General features: G+C 38.0%; 1 protein-coding gene across 1 annotated transcript in view; it reads left to right on the top strand.

Annotated features, from left to right (window-relative positions):
• The window catches only part of Ttc6 (tetratricopeptide repeat domain 6), a 153,562-nt gene that overhangs the window by 98,011 nt on the left and 40,488 nt on the right, over positions 1-15,063 (top strand). The window contains exons 15-18 of the mRNA XM_028782530.1: positions 2,996-3,165; positions 5,688-5,808; positions 6,726-6,876; positions 10,804-10,886. Coding sequence (XP_028638363.1) covers positions 2,996-3,165; positions 5,688-5,808; positions 6,726-6,876; positions 10,804-10,886 — 525 coding nt within the window. The remainder of the gene's footprint in view (positions 1-2,995; positions 3,166-5,687; positions 5,809-6,725; positions 6,877-10,803; positions 10,887-15,063) is intronic.

Raw genomic sequence — 15,063 nt, 5'->3', positions numbered from 1 at the left:
AGAGAGAGAGAGAGAGAGAGAGAGAGAGAGAGAGAGAGAGAGAGAGAAGAGACAGAGAGATTGTGAGTTTGTGTGTAATTTTCTTGTTTTGGCTGGTATGAAATTACTTATTTCATATGTTTTCTTGGATGTAGTTATCTTTCTTTGGTTGGAGTTTTTCTTCTAGTATTTTCTGTAGTACTAGATTTGTGGATAGATATTATTTGAATTTGAATTTGTCTTGAAATATCTTGTTTTTTACATGTATGGTGATTGAGAGCTTTGCTGGGTACAATTTTCTAGGTTGGTACCTGTGGGTTTTTTAGAGGTTGCAGGATATCTGTCCAGGTCCGCCTAGCTTTTAGAGTCTCTGCTGAGAAGTAGGGTGTAATTCTGATAGGTCTGCCTTTGTATGTTACCTGGTCTTTTTTTCTTGCCCCTTTTTAATATTCTTTCTTTGTTCTGTAGATTTTTATCTTGATTATTATGTGCTGGGAGGATTTTTCTTTTCTGTTCCAGTCTAGTTGGTGTTCTATAAGCTTCTTATATGTTTATAGGTATGTTTTTTCTTTATGTTGTGAAAGTTTTCTTTTATGATTTTGTTGAGAATATTATAGATTATGTCTTTTCATGGTATTCCATATTTCCTGGATGTTTTGTGTCAGGAATTTTTAGCTTTAACATTTTCTTTGACTGATGTATCAATTTCTTCTATTATATCTTCTATGCTTGTGATTTTTTTCTTCCTTCTCCTGTATTCTGTTGGTGATGCTTGCATCTGTTGTTCCGGTTCTTTTCCCTAGATTTCTATCTCCAAGATTTCCTCAGTTTGTGTTTTCATTATTGTTTCTATTTCCATTTTCAGGTCTTGCACAATTTTATTTATTTCTTTTTCCTGTTTGATTGCATTTTCCTGTATTTCTTTAAAGTCCTCTATCATCTTTATAAGATTGGATTTAAGGTCATTTTCTTGTGTTTTGGGTGTGTTAGGATATCTAGGCCTTGCTATAGGTAGCTGTGCTTTAGAGATGTCATGTTGCCCTGACTCTTGATTGTGTGTGTGTGTGTGTGTGTGTGTGTGTATGTGTGTGTGTGTTTTGAGGGCTTTTAGCCTCCTGGATGACTTTGGTCCCTGGATGTTCCTGTTGTAGTAGGTATCATGAGGGGGTATTAAACCTCAATAACCCTGGTATGACAGGCGTCTGATGGGTATCCTTGGGTTGCATGGTTTTGGATCTGAAGGTCTGTATGGTTTAGAAGTTGCAGGTCCAACTCCTAAAAGGTGGGCAGAGGGATAGCTGGAGAGTGGAGGTCTACCTGGGCTAGCAGGCTGCTCAGGGCATCTTGGGTGCCCCAGAAGATTTAGGAAACATGGAAGATAGATCCTGGAAGGGAAGCTAACCTGTATGTTCAGGATCTGTAAGTCTGATAAAGATGGTCAGAGAGGTGGGCGGAGAATGGAGGTCCCCATGGACTAGTAGGCTGCTCATGGAAGCTTGTAACTGTAATTTCTGAGCCATTTATTTTTCATTTACTTCAAGGAAATAACCTTATAACTTATAACCTGTTCATATTAATAGACATTCTAATTTCAAAGGATAAATGGCTCTTGGACATTATATATCTTTGATGATATTAAAAAATTTTGATGATATTAAGAATATACTTAACTTTGTTTTGTTTTAAAGATTTGTCATCATTATTCACATGAGGGCAGGTCAGTAGTTTTATAATCTGAATTTGATTTCATAACTTTTCTACTTTATCAAAATGAAGTAAGTCTCCCCTCTTCTTTTAAAAGCATGCCCTTTGCATTTGGTATATTTTGGTTCTTTGAAAGTTAGAAGGGGGGCTGGAGAGATGGCTCAGCGGTTAAGAGCACTGACTGCACTTCTAGAGGTCCTGAGTTCAAATCCCAGCAACCACATGGTGGCTCACAACCATCTGTAATGAGATCTGATGCCCTCTTCTGGTGTGTCTGAAGACAGCTACAGTGTACTCATATATAATAAATAAATAAATCTTTAAAAAAAAAAGAAAGTTAGAAGGGGCTCACTTAGGAAGTGACACACTTTGTATCCAGTAGAGGTCTTTCATACCAACAGGCATCTTGCATCCCTTGAAGATGGAATACTTCATCATTAAGAAATATCTCATGTATGTTCTAACAAATCAAAATTTTATATTTATTCTTTGAGACAGGGTCTCTATGTAACCTTAGCTGATCTGGAACCTGCTGTGTAGACCAGAGATCCTCCTGTATCTGCCTCTCAAGTGCTGAGACATAAAGGCTTGTGCCATCACACCCAACTGATACTCAAAGTCCTTAGAGCATCAGCCTTTCCAAGTGCTCCCACAGCGTGCCACTGCCCATGTTAACTGTCCAAGCACAGGCCTGCCAGTGCTACTTCCATTCCTACTGAATCAGTATTTTATTCAACCCTTTGGGCTCATACTGGGATAATTCCTGTCCTACCCTATGCCTAGCTCTGGAGTGATAAGCTTTGACTATCATAAAAATAAAGATCACTAATCTCAAAAGCTTTTCTCAGTAGCTTCCTTTTCCCAATTGACTAAAGACAAATGCTTTAAAATAATGGATGTGTATTTGTCATAGGACAGGCCTGTCTCATAATATCTTTAACAAACCTTCGTATTTTTCTCGACCCCAAACCTTTTGTGCAAATATTGCTCCTTTCACTAAAAATAAAACGAGCATCCAGAATAAATCAATAATAAAGAGTGAGTTTTTGAATGTATTCTAAAAAGTTGTCTCCTCTATAAAAGAAGTGAGATGAAAGTTAATAACCATGCAGCTATCCCATAAACGCAACTAATAAGCATGTAATTATGTAACAAAGTGTCTCTATAAAATGTTTATGTTGTTTTGGCAGCAGCAGCACAACTAAGCTCTATTGGAAAGCAAAGAGAAACAGTCAGAAATTAGGTGACAGGTTTAACAAAAAGAGAGAATGTTGGTTTTGCAGTACGCATTCAAATGCTTTTCTTTTTCTAGGACAAACCGGGGGAGAGCATATTTTAAAAGGAATTTATTCAAACAAGCAACCCAAGACTTTTCTGCTGCCATCCACTTAGACCCCAACAACTGGCTAGCACTGTACTACCGAGCTTGCTTATTTAGAAAGAGTAGTCCTTCCAGAGCACTGCAGGACTACAGCGTGTCAGGTACTTGGCTGCGTGTTCGTGAGAGTCACATATGAGGGGAATGCTAATGTTCCTTCACTCGTGTAATATGCAGATCACTGTGTAGTACTGTAGATACTTGCTTTGTATATGTATGTTGCTCACACATATGCATGAACACACATACAGGTAGAGGCATGTATTATTCTTTTTTTATTGGATATTTTATTTACATTTCAGATGTTAAATCCCCTTTCCCCATCCTCCCCCCCCACAGGAACCCCCTATCCCATCCCCCCTCCTCCTTCTTCTATGAGAATGTGCTCCCACCTCCCCACCCTAGAATTCCCCCACGCCCGGGCATCCAGACTTCACAGGACCAAGGACCTCCTCTCCCACCTATGCCTGACAAAGGCATCCTCCCTTACATATACAGCTGGAGCCATGGGTCCCTCCCTATGTGCTCCCAGGCTTGTGGTTTAGACCCTGGGAGCTCTGGTTGGTTGGTTGGTATTGTTCCTCTCCCCATGGGGCCACAAACCCTTTCAGCTCCTTCAGTCTTCTCTCTAACTCCTCCCTTGGGAACCCCATGATCAGTTCAATGGTTAGCTGTGAGCATCCACCTCTGTATATGTCAGGCTCTGGCAAACCTCTAAGGAGACAGCTCTATCTGGCTCCTGTCTGCATGCACTTCCTGGCATGTGTTATTCTTTTCTTTCTCTATTATTATTTTAAATTGTATTATTTTCTGTGGCACTGCCCTTCACTGGCCTCACTAAATAGGCTACGTTTTGTGGCTTTCCCATTACTGAGATTACCAGCAGCACATGGTGCCATGCCAAACTTCCCATCTTCTGAGGGCTCTAGGGATAGAACTCAGGTCCCTGTGCTTCAAAGCAAGCACTTTGCTAAAAGCAAGCACTTCATGCCATCCCTGAAATGCCCCATGTATGCTGAGAGGAACTCATGTTTCATGTCTATTTCCAAGGTCTCTTGGGAAATGGGGCTGAAGATCGCAGTACAGTTCTCTTTATATCTAACTGCCCACAGCTGACTCCATCTTTGCTTCTCCTTTACCTGCCATGGCCTCTGCTCTCAATGATATGCCTTTCCTCATTTCACCCCTCGCATCTCAATACAGCGCCAAAGCAAATATGTCGTATGTACGACTGGGCCTCTGTCACCAAATGCTTTAGGCTTAAAGAGTTCTGAGGGCCAGTCTGGCTCCCCTCACCTGGTCCATCCAGAGAACCCCTTTCCTTTTAATTCTTTCTCTGAAAGCCTTACCCTTCCATTTCCCCCGTCAGCCTCCCATCTTGGAAGCTGTCATAACAATTCAAAATCTCTACTATTGAATTATTCAGAGCAGACCCACTTGATTTTAACCTTCATCCTTCCCTATACATCATCTCAAGGATTTCAACAATCCGCCGTTATAACAAGACTCTGTGTAATAGTGTTGGGCATTTATGGGATACTTCGGTATTTTCTGAGCACAGTTCTAGGTACTATATATGGAATACTTCAATGAACACTCAAGTAATGATATGAAGAATTTACTATCATCTATTTTTTTTTCTGATCAAAACAAAGCCTAGAACAGTTAAATCACTCCACTAATTTTTTTTTTTCTGTAAGAATTGATTTTCTGCCAGTATCACAGCAGAGCTTTTCCTACTCGTCCAATCACACTGTGAACTGAGCAGTGAGATTGCCTTTAGGATATTGATTACTTGCTTCATCAGTATGGACTTTGATAAGATTGACTAAAGGCTCCCAAATATAGTATGGAAGTGTGGGGGAGGGGAGGGAAAGGGAGGGAAAGGGAGGGAAAGGGAGGGGAGTCATCTCTCAATCCAGAATGGACTTGAGAAGCTGAGAAAACAGGAACTGACTCTTATGAAAGAGTCTTGTAGTTCACTACCATGTGTTTGAAAGCAAAGGGGAGTTAGTAACCAAGGGACATGAGAGGTGCCCTCTTAGCTGGGGGCTGGTAAGGGCCACTCATCTGCAGTGGGGGTTGTTTTTCTCCTCTTGTTTCTGGCATACAGTCAAGTTTTCTACCTCAGTTCCAAGTTCTTACCTTAAATAGCCTCTTGGAAGCCCTCTATCTCTGTAGATAAGTAGACCTGACAACTGTCTTATGCCTTGTTTTGGACCAGTACACCCTCACCCGTTCTTTGGTCCTTAATGTCTTTGTGATCATAACAGGCCATTGTAATCAAGGGCACTCTTCCATCAGTGTTAATTCTAGGCCTGCATCTGCCACTGACATATACCTTAGTCCCTGTGTACTGTGCTCCCTTGGCTTTAATCTCTTCATTTGTCAAGTGAATGGGATGTCAGAGTTTACTACCAGCTTAATGAATTTGTGAACTATGACTGCCACAGTATTATTAGTTAGCAATTTTAAAAAATGTATATTATTTTTTGCCCAAATGGGTGCATTCATCATAGACACTTTATTTATGGAATGCTAGATAAGGGAAGCAATAGAAAGGGTGTATTTGGAAACATATCTCATATGATTGTTTAGAAATCAAAGTATATGCTTTATGTTTCAGTTCTTATAAATGACGGCTACGATAATCTTAATTGTTTTCTACATCGGGGTATACTCTATACACAATTAAAATTTTGGACGTTGGCAGTTTGTGATTTTGAAACTGTTGTTTCTCTAGAAAGGTATGTCTTTGTTTTCATACTTATTTCACTGTTGCATGAAATCAGGGGCGGGAGGGAAGAAAAGAAGGCTTCCCCCTCATTATCAATAACTTTGTAGAAAATGAGACTGTAATTATAAAGTCAGAGAAGAATAACACTAAAATAAGATTATTGTAAAATAAGACTTGTTCATTCCAGGTACTTTGCAAAATTTAGAGGCTGAAGAGCTTGGAGAAAATTTAAGCCCACGGTTGTAAAGTTTAAAAGTTAAAAAGGAGAGTTAAGAGCACAGCCCTCTGTGGGCCACAGTGGTTTCTTTAGGATAAGGAGCCCTTTTCTTGAAATAGAAACATTAAACAGAGTAATGTCTATGGTCATTCCCATGCAAGAAAAAAATCATTTGATTATAAAACAGGAAACAATATTTATTTGATATTGAAAAGCAGTTTTATATCTATTCATGTGGACAGTTTTTTTTTAACTTGAAAGCTACCAGATCTTAGAATGACTCTTAGAATTATTCATGGCCTTAGGCAAAGACTTTTGAATTGAGGAACAATAATCATTAATTCAAGGTAACTTAAAATTAAGTAAGATTTTGCCAAGAGTCTAGGAGAGTTTGCTATTTCTATTTCCAGTACAGACTCTATAATTGTTAATTTATCACAAAGACTTCTATTAGGAATGTTCTTCCTTCTTATTGAAATTATTTTTTCCATACAATATATTCTAATCATGGTTTCCCTCCCTGACCTCCTTCCAGCTGCTCCCCACCTTCTCAACCACCCATGCTTATAATTTTTTTAAGATTATGCAGTAAACTAATTTCATTTCTTTGGTAAAACATTAAGAATATCTAATTGCATAGCTTTTTAAAAAATAAATGATGGACATTGGAAATAAATGTAAATTTTAATACATTTTTGTTGTCTTTTTAGAACTACTACTTTGGCTTATATAAACATTGGCCTCATATATCTACAGCACTTGGATAATTATACTGAAGCCTTTTGGTGGTTTACTGAGGCAATTAGAATCGATCCTTTACATATTAAAAGCTATATTTGTAGAGCAGAAACCTATTGTAAGGTACTTAAGATTGGAATTTTTGAATTTCAAAACATTTTTATTGTTTGGCTATTTGTCCAATATAACTTATAATATATGAACATATTCTTTAGTCAACCACAGAAACTCATGGATTTATAAGCAATAACTATTAAGCAGATATGTTTAACTATTATTAGCTATTTACAAAGCCACTACTTATGACGTGTCCATTTTCATTGCCACAATATCTCCAGCACATGTTTTATTTTTATTACAAAGCAGCTTACAACTATTGTAGTTATTGTATTTTATGCAAATAAGAATACATGATAACGAAGTTTCTGAGAATCAGTAGCTTCAAAGCTGTCTCTAATTTTATTTGCTGGTGGAAAACTACTGTTAACCTTTTGGAATCTGTTGGTCTAATTCCGAGTATGTGTTTGTGTGCATGTATGTACTGGTAAATGTGTGGGTTCATAGAATAGGGCATAATATATAAATGTGTGTGGGAGGTTAATTGTCCTAATAATTAACAGCTTTAGCTTTTAGTTTTTATAAGGTATCTATCTATCTATCTATCTATCTATCTATCTATCTATCTATCTGGCAAATTTTTAGTGTAACAAATTTAAATAAGTCAATAAATTGTCTTCTCCACCTGTAACCAGAATCTCTGTTTCTCAATGATACACCGATACATCTCTGGGATATTCCTTACTAACAGCTCAGCCCGAGATGCTGCTTCCTTCCCAGGACGGTCCAGTAGCCTCTTCATCTTCTTGTTTCTGCTCTTCTGTGCTTTTGGTGCAGCGAACAGAATTTCCAGTGACTATGCCAGGCTTTTCCGTTTTGTTTTTTTTTTTTTTTTTTTTTTTTTTTTTTGCTTAAAACCGATGGGACCTGCCACTTTACGACCTTTCCACCTTTGTTCATACATATCTCTGGATATACTGCTTGTAATCATAACATGCTGGGTCATGCTTCAGTAAAAACACGTTCAAATGCACATTACTAAAACAGCAAAGACTTATTTCTTGTCTGTAATAGGTGTTCTACTTTTCCTTTGCTACATCTCAGAACCTGCTATATCTAGAGTCCAATTCAAAGTCCTTATTCTTCAGATAATGCAGGTAGAGGTAGAGCAGGCTCAGTACTCTCCCAAGGGAAAGTATGTTGGTAATCTTGTTGGGTAAGACATAGACATGCATGTTGTGTGTCATTCTTTCCATTAATCTGTTAATGATATAGGCCATTTAGGGAACCTGGTGTGTTCCAATAACATACATAGAATTCAACGTGCCAGCAAGATTGTTGAGTGTCAGGACATGGACTCATTCACTCTGTTCTGGGAGGCCCAAATAACTACACAGTCATTGTTAAATACATTATGTTTCCACATTAAGAACTATTATAGTCAGAAAAAAATAAGAAACAGAACTATACAAGCTCATTTGGAGGCATTTCTGTGAGGTATTTTTGAGTAAGAAAATCAAGATTCAGAAAAAAATAATGTTTAAAATATCAAAATCAACCCTCTTTCTCTGTCTCTGTCTCTGTCTGTCTCTCTCTCATACACACACACACACATACACACACACACACACATATGTATGTGTGTACATAGAGGATATATTCCTCTACTTGTTGGTTCAACCTTTTTTCTTTATTTTATTAATTTATTTGTTCATTTTACATCCTGATTGTGGACTCTGCCCCTGTATCCCCAGTCCCTCTTCTCCTTCCAGTCCCACCCTTACAAATCTCTCCTCCGTTACCCCTTCCCACTTCTCTGGAGAGAAAGGGAGGCCCCCTTGGATACCATCCTGCCCTGGGATATGCATTCCTGGCAGGACTAAGCACATCCTTTCCTACTGAGGCCCAACCAGGAAGTCCAGTTAGGCAAGGGAATCCAATTAGCCTCCCTTTTTAATGTAAGCTAAAACCCATCCCCAGAAAAGCATATAAACCCAGAGATTGAACTTCCATTGGTTCCAACAAAGTTTACTTAGTCCATAAACATTGTTATGGTTTATATGCAGAATGCTCCATCCACCATAGACTTATATAGTGCCCTACTAGTAGCACTCTGTGAGGTGTTGTAGAGCAGAGGAAGTAGAGGATTGAAATTTCATAGTGTGGTCTTGCTGTGTCACTACTTCCGTGTCTTCACATGGTTCAGTCAGCCACCATGTTTTCCCTACATAATAGACAGAAATTTTTTCAAAGTGATGCAGAAGAAATCCTTCGTTTTAAAGTTGCTTTATCAAGTACTTGGTAACTATCAGCAACAACAGGTTTTGAATAATATTGGAAATATAAGAAAGTAGAGTGTTTTGAAGTCAGACAATGCATTTTGTATTATGAGATGGGATCAGGTGTGTGATGCTGAGGACGGAATGCTATGATTTAAATGTAAAACATATCCTATCAGTTTATTGTATATTTGTACTCTTAGTCCCCAGTTGATAATGTTATTTTGGAATACTGTGGAATCTCAATGAGGTGAAACCTAACTAGAGAAAGTACATCACTAAATGGTTGTTGGTGTTTTATATCCTGACCCCACTTCCGGTCAGGTCTTTGCTGCCCAGTCTGTTGAGGCGAGAGGTATTCCAGCCTTAAGCTCTCGTTACCACGGGACAGCCTCATATTGTGTGTTCCCCACCATGATTGACTATTATGTATTCAAACTACAAGTCAAAACAAACACCTCCTCCCTCATAGTGCTTTCTCAAGTATTAGATCACAGGAGTAAGAAAAGCAATACCAACCTGGACTGTTGGTACAACTAGGTATGGTAATGTGAACATGCCACTAGTTCATTAGTTGTGCAGCGGGAACAAAGTCAGCTTAAGGAGAAATATCCCCAAAGTTCAATGGAAATTCTCCAATTTGTCTAAACAAACTTTATCTCATTGGATTTCCTCTTAACTCTACACACTATTTTCTTCAAATAGTTTGTGCTGTTTCGGTTCCATTTATTTCCATGTATAACTTAGTTTGTATAAATCACTTCCATGTATACATGAATTCTTTTAGCAGCACACTACCATCTTATTGATGGCAGTGCTGGTTTTCTGGGTTAATATTTCTAGGTTTGTGTAGTGCTGCTCTATTGGCAATGTCTTCAGTGGTAGTTGATTTTTTTTTGGTTCTCTAAAGTGTAGAAATTCAAGTTATATTTCTGTGACCATTAAAGGGATATAATGAATTCTTCATTTCCTTATGAATGCCAAATGGACCTTTTTTATCCACTCTTATGATTGGTTTTATCCATTCACTTATTAATTTTATTTCAAGCTTGTCTGCACCTTATCTTTCAAGTGGAATTTACTTTTACTTTTTATCTTACCCTTTACATGGTAGGTTATTAACTATGTGAAGTTTGCTTAAACAGATGCTAAGGTTGAGGGAGAAAACTTGAAAAGTTAAATGAATGAGAAAAAAATATTATCACATAAATTAGTGTAAAATAACATGTGAATGGATATTTGTAATCATTTTTCAAAACTAAAGAAAATAGTTAAAAAATGACTTTGCATCATAAAATTTCTCTTCTGCTTTTATGAATTATATTTGATTTGGTGAATTAAAAATGATATATTCTTTTTGTATTTACACACACACATACACACACACACATACACACATACACACACACATACACACACACATACACACACACGTAACAACAATTAATGAAAAGAGTGGCCATAAATTTGAAAAAGAGAGAAGAGGGGTATAAGGTGGGGTTTAAATGGTAGAATGGGAAGAGGAAATGATGTAATTATATTATAATCTCAAAAATTAAAATAGATAATTTAAAATGAGCAGAAAGGAAAATAAGATATACTTAGACAAGTTTCTACAAAAATTTTGCAAGAAATTGTGGGAGAGGCTAAACATAAAAAAAAATAAAGATGATTGCTTCAAGTAGAATATACATTTCTGTTTATCATTCAACAGCTGCATAAACTGAAAAGGGCAGTAACTGAATTAAATCGTGCCATCCATCTCCAGCCCGATGCAGTCCACCTATATATAATAAGGTATGAGCACAGAAACTGAGTTCTTCTTGAAATAACTGGACATCTTAACAAACCCTTGAGGTTCCTCTATTCTTCCACTATCCTTATTTTACATTTTATCTTCAAACAACGTCTACCTCTCAACATTTATTTTTATTTATTTTTTCTATATGTCAAGATACTTTATTTTATTTTTTAGTGAAAAATAACTTTTATTACGGTTACTTACAGGAATGTGAATAAGGGTTATTTACAGGAGCAGAAATGACTCAAGGACATCTGAATCACTGAAGTCCACCCCACAATGGGTGGCAGTTTACTAAAGCTGGAAACCAGAAGCACACTGTGTAACCTGCAGGCATCCTAACAGTTTAGAGAACATCTTTTAAAAGGTGGCTCAATGTCTTTGCCTCTTCCAGGGAACTCTGCTGATCACTGTACCATCCAGGCATCTGAGTAACTCTTAGCAAACCTTTTTTGTTAATTTTTTATTTAAATTTCAGATTACATCCCCTTTCCCCATTTCCCATCCCTAGAAACCCCCCATCCAATCCTTTCTCCTCCTTCTTGCTTTTATACCATTTTAATTACATGCAAGTATTAAGGTCAGTTCTAGATTGGGGAAATACAATACTAGCAATACAATAGATGCAAATAGTCAAGGAACAAGGAAAGCAATAAATAAAGTTCCATGAACACTCCCGTGATCATTATTTCTAAGGGCTTAACAGGATGACCAAAACATCTGAGCCTACTTCTCTGTCCTAGCCCAAAGTCATTTTCATGTGTGAAGCTTACTTACTTGTTCTAGCCTAAGATTTAGATTTCTGCCTAAAATTACTTCTTTGTTCTAGCCTAATATTTAGATTCCTGCCTGAAATTACTTCTTTGTTCTAGCCTAAGATTTAGATTCCTGCCTGAAGCCTACTTCCTTGTCCATGACCTATGTCGTATTCCTGTCAAGCAGCCCATTTTCTTGTCCTTGGCACATGCCAGATTTTTGCCAAGCAGCTCCAAAAGCTCTCCACCTCGCCCCTTTATTATTTCATAAATAAAACTGAGCCTGTCTTAGGTTGTTCTGACAAGAATCCCTTCCTTACCCATCATGGAATATGCATTATCAAAGGCAATGTACTTATGTCTTAGGTTGGTAATGCTCTGTGTAGAATCTTACCCATTCTGGGCTTTCCAACCTGTTAATTTAGTAACTCTGTCTGGGGGGTCCATTTTCAGTTTCAAGCCTTGAAACTTTGGCTGACAGCATGTTGATGTTGTTAAAGACAAGTTTAACAAGACGAGCAGGACTAAAAGTATTCCCAGGACAAAAAGGGCTAGCATGATCAAGCTATAAATGCCATTCTTGAAGGTTGACCAAAATAGAAATATTGACCTCAGGCCATGGGTAATTTTTTTGCAGTAATTTCTACATCAACACTTAGCAGAGTAGCATTCTTTAAATTCATAAGCTCACTATGCAAAGTTAAAACATCCAGAGAGGTGTTAGAATTATGCCAAAATACCCTTTAAGTGTCTTCAACTTTTTTCTGATTATAATGACTGCCTCTGTAAATTTTAGAACTAACATGAATCCAGTGGTATTTGGCATGACATTTTAGATGTATCTTTACTCTTAAACTCTGAACCGCCTCCCAATAATTTGAATAGGATAAAGAGCATCAAACATTGTTTCAAATGCCTTTCTAAATTCTCTTGTATATCAAGACATTAGTAACATTTTTTGCTAAATGATTAACAACAATAGCTGTCTTAACTTCTTGTGTCAAAGCAATTGCAGAAGCAGTGGTGCTACCAATTAATGTAATTAAAGCTGTTATAGCAGCAATAATCAACCCTACTACTCTCTTGCTTCTGCTTAAAGCCTGACTAACTTCTTCTAGTGCTTGCAAACTTTTTTTCTGAATACCAGGGTTCTGTGATATTCAGGGCAATAAATAAACCTGGTTGATAGACCTCCATAACAGACATGCCACAGTTCAACACACTAACACAATTAGAGAGTGAACAATCAATGCAACTTACATTAAATACTGTAGAAGAAAACAAAAGTAATTTTAACTTGACAATTAAAAGAGCCTTCACACATGTGCTAACACTTGTTTGAAATCCAAATCCTGTTCCAAGTTTATCTCTTGCTAGCATAACATCATAGAGAACTGTAGCTAACTTCCAAATATGTCTCTGAAAATGCCCAGATCCAGTCTTCCAAATGAAGACTGTTATTTCCAATATTGGATTGATTTCTAGACCACTCCATGATTGAGTCTGAATAACTGGTCACCATTAAGAAAATACAAGAGTCATTATAATTTCTCTTTTTGATTCTCTGTTCCACAAGGTCTAAAAACTTGAGGCAAGGCAGCTTGTCCCATCATGGGTATAGGTAAGCAAAGCTGGGTCAGGAACATATGTCCAATACGGCTTCCAAGTCACCATTGTCAGGGTACTCAGCAAGCTCACAGATCAGCATCTTTCTTTGTCCTGACATCAGCATGTCTCACCCATCGCTCTGGCAGCCACCATGCTCCTTCAGCATCCTGCAGAAAAAATACAAACATGCCATCTTCCCCATATTAAATACCTTATTGGGATCATGCCATATGCCAATAAGTGGATCCTTCGTTTTACCTATACATAAGTATGCCTAGTTGTAGAGTGCCATAGACACTCAGCAGATAGTTCCTTAGCATCCATTTTTTTAAAAAAATTAAAAATAAAGAGAACATGATTTAAATGAATTTGGGGTATATGGGTATAAAGCTTCCCCTTTTTTATTTTATGAAGATATTGTTTTAAAATTCCATAGACCCCTTCCACAGTCCCTTGTCCTTGAAAATTATAAGGAATCCCAGTAATATGTGTAATATTAATTAGCTGACAAAAAGTCTCAACTGCTCGACTGCAATAGCTAGTTCCATTATCTGTTTTTTAAATTATTATTATTATTATTGGATAATTTATCTACATTTCAGATGTTATCCCCTTTCCCCATTCACCCCTCCCCCAGAAAGCCCTTATCCCATTCCTCCTCCTCCTACTTCTATAAGGGTGTGCCCCCCACCCATCCACCCACACCCACCTCCCTGCCCTGGAATTCCCCCACACTGGCCATCTAGACTTTACGAGACCAAGGCCTTCCTCTCCCCCTGATACCTGACAAGGCCATCCTCCACTACATATACAGCTGACACCATGAGTCCCTCCGTGTGTATTCCCAGGCTAGCTGTTTAGACCCTGGAAGCTCTGGTTGGTTGGTATTGTTGCTCTCTCCATGGGGCCACAAGCTCCTTCAATTCCTTAAGTCTTCTCTCTAACTCCTCCACTGGGGACCTCATGATCTCTTCAATGGTTAGCTGTGAGCATCCACCTCTGTATATGTCAGGTTCTGGCAGAGTCTTTCAGGCAACAGGTATATCAGGCTCCTGTCAGCATGCACTTCCTAACATCCACAATTGTGTTTGCATTTGGTGATTACACCTGGGATAGATCACTAGGTGGGGCAGTCTCCAGATAGCCCCTCCTCCAGTCTCTGCTCCACACATTGTCTCTGTATTTGTTCCTGTGAGTATTTTGTTACTCCTTCTAAGAAGGACCAAATTGCCCACATTTTGGTCTTTCTTCTTCTTGAGCTTCATGTGGTCTGTGAGTTATATCTTGGGTATTGTGAGCTTTTGGGCTAATATCCATTTATCACTGAGTGCATACCATGTGTGTTCTTTTGTGACAGGGTTATCTCACTCAGGATGATATTTTCTAGTTCCATCCATTTGCCTAAGAATTTCATGAATTCATTGTTTTTAATAACTGAGTAATCTCCATTGTGTAAATGTACTGCATTTTTTGTATCCATTCCTCTGTTGAAGGACATCTGGGTTCTTTCCAGCTTCTGGCTATTATAAATAAGGCTGCTATGAACATAGTGGAGCATATGTCCTTGTTATTTGTTGGAGCATCTTTTGGGTATATGACAAGAAGTGGTATAGCTGGGTCCTCAGGTAATACTGTGTCCAATTTTCTGAGGAACCGCCAGACTGATTTCCAGAGTGGTGGCATCATCTTGCAATCCCACCAACGATGGAGGAGTGTTCCTCTTTCTCCACATCCTCGACAGCATCTGCTGTTACCTGAGATTTTGATCCTAGCCATTCTGACTGGAATAAGGTGGAATCTCAGGATTGTT

This window comes from Grammomys surdaster, unplaced genomic scaffold, assembly GCF_004785775.1.
Source record: "Grammomys surdaster isolate TR1022 unplaced genomic scaffold, NIH_TR_1.0 98, whole genome shotgun sequence".
Classification (NCBI taxonomy): domain Eukaryota; kingdom Metazoa; phylum Chordata; class Mammalia; order Rodentia; family Muridae; genus Grammomys; species Grammomys surdaster.
The sequence above is the reverse complement of the archived record's forward strand: the minus strand, read 5'-3'. Positions and strand labels throughout refer to the sequence as shown.